This window comes from Mirounga leonina, unplaced genomic scaffold (genome assembly GCF_011800145.1).
Source record: "Mirounga leonina isolate KUSES-001 unplaced genomic scaffold, KU_Mleo_1.0 Mir_94, whole genome shotgun sequence".
Lineage (NCBI taxonomy): Eukaryota > Metazoa > Chordata > Mammalia > Carnivora > Phocidae > Mirounga > Mirounga leonina.
In genome coordinates, this window is record NW_023270855.1 from 50,622,137 (window position 1) to 50,628,683 (window position 6,547).

General features: G+C 56.9%; 1 protein-coding gene across 2 annotated transcripts; it reads left to right on the top strand.

The window, feature by feature from the left end:
• Positions 1-2,824: 2,824 nt before the first annotated feature.
• Positions 2,825-6,335, top strand: ACP5 (acid phosphatase 5, tartrate resistant). Of its 2 annotated transcripts, none has more exons than XM_034997238.1 (6): positions 2,825-2,846; positions 3,943-4,030; positions 4,290-4,550; positions 4,754-4,881; positions 4,988-5,333; positions 5,731-6,335. In XM_034997238.1, exons 3-6 carry the CDS (start codon positions 4,290-4,292, stop codon positions 6,001-6,003), a joined length of 1,008 nt encoding a protein of 335 aa, XP_034853129.1. In that variant the 5' UTR covers positions 2,825-2,846; positions 3,943-4,030; the 3' UTR covers positions 6,004-6,335. The 2 variants fall into 2 exon arrangements, with proteins under 2 accessions (XP_034853129.1, XP_034853128.1); XM_034997237.1 differs by lacking the exon at positions 2,825-2,846 and adding an exon at positions 2,876-3,046.
• Positions 6,336-6,547: the final 212 nt, after the last annotated feature.

A 6,547-nucleotide genomic window follows, 5' to 3' on the forward strand; every position in this document is an offset into this window, starting at 1 on the left:
GTCAGAGTGAGGCTCTATTCCAGGAAGGGTGAGAGGCCACAGGAGTGTGACTGCGAGAGAAGAGGGGAAGTGGGGAGGGCAGGGCCTCCAGAAGCCAGAGGAGGAACTCAACCATAGGATTGACGTTGGTGTTGGGAAGCAAGGCAAGAGGGAGCCAAATCCTGATCCACCTCCATAGAAAATGGGCAGAACAGGGCTACGCTGGGCAAATGGAAGGATAAGAGCTTATTCAGAACCCAGGAGGTGACCAGAGAGATAAAGCCAGGAATCCACATGCTCAGCACAAAGTCTGGTTTCTTTTAATCATGTGCCCTATGCTTTTGCATTTTTTCGTTTTTTGTTTTAGATTTATTTATTTATTTGAGGTGGGGCAGAGGGAGAAGGAGAGAGAGAATCTCAAGCAGACTTCCTGCTCAGTGCAGAGCCCAACATGGAGATTGATCTCACAACCCTGAGATCATGACCTGAGCCAAAACCGAGAGTCAGACGCTTAACCAACTGAGCCACCCAGGCACCCCTGCCCTTTTTTCATTTAAAAAAATATGAAAAATGATGGGCGCCTGGGTGGCTCAGATGGTTAAGCGTCTGCCTTCGGCTCAGGTCATGATCCCAGGGTCCTGGGATCAAGTCCTGCATCGGGCTCCCTGCTCCTTGGGAGCCTGCTTCTCCCTCTCCTTCTCTCTCTCTCTCTCTGTCTCTCATGAATAAATAAATAAAATCTTTAAAAAAAAAATGAAAAATGTTAACACTTGAAAAAACTATAAAATGGTATGTATCACTGACATCCCACTTTTCTGAACACAAATGTAGGCATAGAATAATTGACAGGAAAAAAAACTTAATGGATAGTGACTCTCCGGGCAGGGGTATGACAGGCGAGTGTATGGTTTTCTTTCTGTTTTTCAGTATTTTCTAACTTTTTTATGAAGACCATGTACTACAAAAAGATAATAAGTATAATCTTGTGGGATCTCAAAAAAATAAAAAATGAAAAAACACAAAAAGCAGACAAGATAATCCCTAAAACACCCCGGCACCCTCCACATAAAGAAGCAAATGTTAACACTCATTCCTAAATGCTTTAAGATACTTTTTTTCCTTTTTTTTTTTTTTTTGGTGAAAGAAAACAGTAAGGAGAAAGTAGAAGCCCCATTCCCAGCTCCCCTTGTCCCCAGCCCCTGTCTCCCCAGAAAACATCTGTTGCCCTGAATCTGAAATGAGGTCTTTGTGTCCTGGGTTTACATTTTAACATATAGATATGTTAAGAGGAAGACTGGCAAAATAACGAACAAGACTTTTCAAGCCAAAATCCAAACAGTACATAAAATATAAGATGGAAAAAGAATGCCCCACCCCATCCCCAAAGAAAGGAAAGTAATTAAAAGCTAGAGTCTAAATTTCCCTGCCCCAACAGAGCAGGTTTTCCTGTCTGTCTTGTTCACTGCTGGGTCAGCTGGTACTGGGTATACAGTGGGTGCTCAATACGTGTTGAATAAAATTTTAGGTTTCTTGGATCATTCCCTTTTTTCAGAATAAATTTTTTTTTTTAATTTTAGAGTAATTTTAGATTTCCAGAAAAGTGGCAAAAGATGGTGCAGGGCACTCCAGGATCATTCAGGCTTTATTTGGATGTCACCAGTTTTTCTACAACTGCCCCTTTTCTGGTCCAATATCCCACATTTGATTTTGTGCTCAAGTCTCTTGGGTCTCCTGCAATCTGTGGCAGCTCCTCAAACTTCTTCTTCACGACTGGGACATTTTTGCAAATACGGGTCAGGTATTTTATAGAATATCACTCAATTTGGGTGTTTCCTGGGTGTTATTTTTCTCACCCTCAGCTTGTGGTTACAGGTTCCTGGGAAGAAACCCACAGAGGCAAGGTGCCCTTCTCACGACATGACGTTAGTAAGACATCCCCAGGAATGTTAGCATGGACCATTTGGTTAAGGCGATGTCTGCCAGGTGTCTCCCCTGGACGGTTCCTGTCTTTTTTTTTTTTTAAAGATTTTATTTATTTATTTGAGAGAGAGAATGAGAGACAGAGAGCATGAGAGGGGGGAGGGTCAGAGGGAGAAGCAGACTCCCCGCCGAGCAGGGAGCCCGACGCGGGACTCGATCCCGGGACTCCAGGATCATGACCTGAGCCGAAGGCAGTCGCTTAACCAACTGAGCCACCCAGGCGCCCCTGTCTTTTGTTTTTCCATACTTTCTTCTTTGGATGAAAGTCACTCCTTTGAGTCCAGTCCACACTCAAAAGGAGGCAGTAAGGGTTGAGTTCCAGCTCCTGGAGGGGCCTTTCCCCTTACTTGGAATTCTTTCTAAGGAAGATTTGACTTTTCTGCCCTCACGCCCATTTTAAAGACCAGGAAGCTGAGGTTGAAGACGACATACTTCCTCAGTAGAGGGTGGCCCGGCCCAGGGTGAGGCCCTACGCAGCCATCGCGGGCTGTGGGTGTCCCAGGTGTGAAGGAATGGGGACACTCGGCTGCGTGGGGGCAGAGGGAGGAACTCCGGTCTCTGAGCCCGGTCGCTGGCCTGAGCTGCAGCCCAATCGGCGGGCCTGGGCCGCCCCTCGGGTGCTGAACCCCATTTCACAGACGGGCCGCCCGCGCCCCGGAAGCGTGGCGGCGCTCAGCGGCCCAGCCGGATCCAGGGGCGTGGCGGCCGGGGCCCCGGGCGGCCGAGGCGCCCGCCCTCCCGGCCGGGGATCACCTGGGCCGGCCCGGCCCGCGGACCGGGCAGGAAGGCCGCGGCCGCCTGCAAGCCGAGCCGCCCGCCGCCGCCAGCGCCCAGCTCCTGCCGCCCCCCCCGCCCCGCGACGCCGCCGCCGGCCCCGCCGACGGCAGGTGAGACCCGTCCGGCGGGTGTGAACGCCGCGGGGGCCCCGGGGGAGGGGGCTCCGCCTGCCGGGGTGGCCCACTTCCTGTTTGTCCGCGCTGCGGAGGCGGGAGGCACAAACAGCCAGCCTGTGCTGGGTGACCCAGGGCAGGTCACCTCACTTCGCGGAGCCTCCGCGTTGAAAGAGGGGCCCCCCCATCGGCCCGTCGTGAGTGTGCAGGGAACGAGTCTGGAGTCAGGGCGGGCAGCAGGGACAGGGGCAGGTCCGACAGGGCACCAGTGCGGGGGGCGGGGGGGGGGTGCCCACTGCCCACTGCCCAAGCGCCCACCTGCCTACCTACTCCCAGGGGCAGCCGGCACTGGGAGGCCTGCAGGCAGTGTGAGGGTAAAAAACCAGTGGTCACGTGGGTGTCACCAGCTGCCCTCGCCTGGGTTCCTCCTGTGGGGAATGGGGGGTGGGGAGGAGGGGAAGGTGTGGGCAGGACTTCCTGGAAAAGGGAGACCCTGGTGTTTGGGGGAGGGAGGTGACCCTGGGACTCAAACCCGGATGTTGTCAAACACACAACTCACGTGAGACACAACACGACTCGGGCCACAACTCAGGGACACAAATCGATATCCCACACAGTTCCACTGTAGAACCCAGGCAAATGTCACCGACACGCCACGCGGGCCTTGCCCGGCTCCATGTGCGCATCTACAGGGACAAAGGACTCCCGGGCACACAACAGACATGTGACCCAGGCAGGCACGCTTGGCTACACACAGGAAACAGTGCAGACACACCCAGACACAGGCGGACAAACACGTCCTGGGGGCGCATGGACACACAAGATGTGTCTGGCTGGGGCCCACAGATACAGCGACAGACACGGCACACACAGATAACGGGGTGCCTGGGGCCCACGACACAAACAAGCTCATGTGGACAAACACAGGCTGCGAGGGAAGGCACGGCTGCACTCGCTCAGGGGCCAGACCCCCACCCGAATCCCGTGTCCAGCACTGGGGAACTCCAAAGCTCACATGACCCAAGGGGAGGGCTTCTGGAACAGTTTGCGGAGAAACTGCATCATCCTCACTAATGATCCATTTCCGCCCCAGGGAATAAAGGCTCGGTGACTGCCAGTTCTGCCCAGGAGCTAACCTGCCTCTCTGAGCCCCTGGCTGACTGGCTTGTGCCTCCCCCAGGGTGAGTGCTGGGTGTGGGATGAGGGCGGCCAGAAGGGGCCTGCACTGCCACCCTTCCCTGCCCCTGGACCCCGCCTACCCTCTGACCCTCCCAGCCGGCTCCTGCCCTGAAGTCCTGGGAATGAGGGCCCCACCCAGGGCTTCCCCCTGGGCCAGCCCTGTAGGGGGCTGTCTCCCCCTCTCTCAGGGCAGGGGTCTCAAGGGCCCGCTAACCAGGCCTCAGCCCCGGGCCCTCCAGCTCCTGTCTCTCCCCCTCCCAGATGGACACACACACTGTGCTGCTTATCCTTCAAGCCTTGCTAGTGCTCCCCCTGGCTGACGGAGCCAACCCCGTCCTGCGCTTTGTGGCTCTGGGTGACTGGGGAGGAGTCCCCAATGCCCCGTTCTATACCGCCCGGGAGACGGCCAATGCCAAGGAGATTGCCAGGACCGTGCAGATCCTTGGCGCAGACTTCATCCTGTCCCTGGGGGACAATTTCTATTTCACTGGCGTGCAGGATGCCAACGACAAGAGGTTTCGGGTATGTGCCAGTGGGGTGGGGGACACGTGTGGAAAAGCCATTCGACCTTTGGACTCTGGAGAGGGCAGAGGGAAGCTGACACTTGTGGGTACCTAGAGCACTCCTTGTCTCCCTTGGCCCTGGACCCCTGGACTTGGTGGGAGCATCAGGGTAGCTGCTTGACCCTGGGGTTGGGGGGGGCGTCTCCCTTCTGTGTGCCGCAGGAGACCTTCGAGGATGTGTTCTCTGCCTCCTCCCTCCGCAACGTGCCCTGGTACGTGCTGGCTGGCAACCACGACCACTTGGGGAACGTCTCGGCACAGATAGCCTACTCCAGGATCTCTCAGCGTTGGTGAGCCTGCCCCACGCCCTCCGCCACGCCTCACCCAGGTGGACAGAGAGGCCCCCCGGGGCCTGAGCCGAACCTGGGGCTCATCTGCCTCCGTCTCCCCCAACAGGAACTTCCCCAGCCCTTACTACCGTCTGCGCTTCAAAGTCCCGCGGTCCAACGTGTCCGTGGCCATCTTCATGCTGGACACGGTGACGCTGTGTGGCAACTCAGATGACTTCCTGAGCCAGCAGCCCGAAAGGCCCCGTGACCCGGCGCTGGCCCGCACACAGCTGGCCTGGCTCAAGAAGCAGCTGGTGGCGGCCAAGGAGGACTACGTGCTGGTAGCCGGCCACTACCCCGTGTGGTCCATTGCCGAGCACGGGCCCACCCGCTGCCTGGTCAAGCAACTGATGCCACTTCTGGCCACGTACAAGGTCACCGCCTACCTGTGTGGCCATGACCACAACCTGCAGGTGAGGGGTCTGCGGGGGAGGGGAGGGCGGTCCCCAGCCCAGCCAACGGTGCCGCATGGGGATCCTCCTGCTGCTTGGGGGGAGGCGGGGGGAGATCTCCCAAGTGTCCCTTAAGCTGTATGCTGTCTAACCAGGAAAACAGCCCAAAGTTTCCTAAAAGTCAGCATACTAGCCACCAGGGGCCAATTGCTTACTCAGTTCTCAGGCTGTGAAGTAGGATGGATACATTGCTACAGGCAAGGAAACTGAGGCCCCGAGGGGGTCTGGTCCTTTCCCAAGATGACTCTGTGGTCAGGGACAGACCTGGCCCCGGACTCCAGACAGGCGGGCACAAAGCCGGTGGTCAGCCTCACCGAGGGGCTGGGGCCCCCACTGACCCAGCGCCCTCCGTGCACAGTACCTTCAGGATGAGAATGGCGTGGGCTACGTGCTGAGCGGGGCCGGAAACTTCATGGACCCTTCGAAAAAGCATCTGCGCAAGGTTCCCAACGGCTATCTGCGCTTCCACTACGGGGCCGAAGACTCGCTGGGTGGCTTTGCCTACGTGGAGATCAGCCCCAAAGAGATGAGCGTCACTTACATCGAAGCCTCGGGCAAGTCCCTCTTCAAGACCAGGCTGCCAAGGCGAGCCAGGCCCGAGCACCCTCAAGTACACCAGTCTAAGGCCTGAGGCAGAGGGGCCTCCCTGCCAGGGGGTGGGTGGGCCCTGCTGGGACCCGTGCCCATGGGCAGGCTTTCTCAAGGGCCCGCCGGGGCCGCAGCAGAGCAGAGGGAGCACCACAGATGAGGAGCTGTGGTTCCAGGTGGCCCTTGTGACAAGGATGCTCACGTATGTGAAAGACACAGGGACACGTGTACCAGCCGGAGTGCTGTGCCCAGTAGCCGGGCTTGTCCAACCTGAGTTCCGGGCAATGGGGGGCAGGGAGGGAAAGCCTTCTCCTGAATCAAGCATCTTTCTGTCACTGCCGAATATTCAATAAAAGAATAGTTGCAGAGGCTGAACGCATGAGCTGAGTGTCTCTTTCGAAACTCCCTTTGCTGGCATGTCCCATCACCTGGGTCCCAGAGGGTCGGGTCTCTCCCACTCGCTGTTCTAAGCCTCCATCTCTCACCTGGCCTCAGGCATGGATGCGATTTTAAGGAAAGACCAAACAGAAAGAAGGGTTACCACTCCAATCAAGCCTTCCTCCTGCACGCCCAGCTCCCCAGGGGCA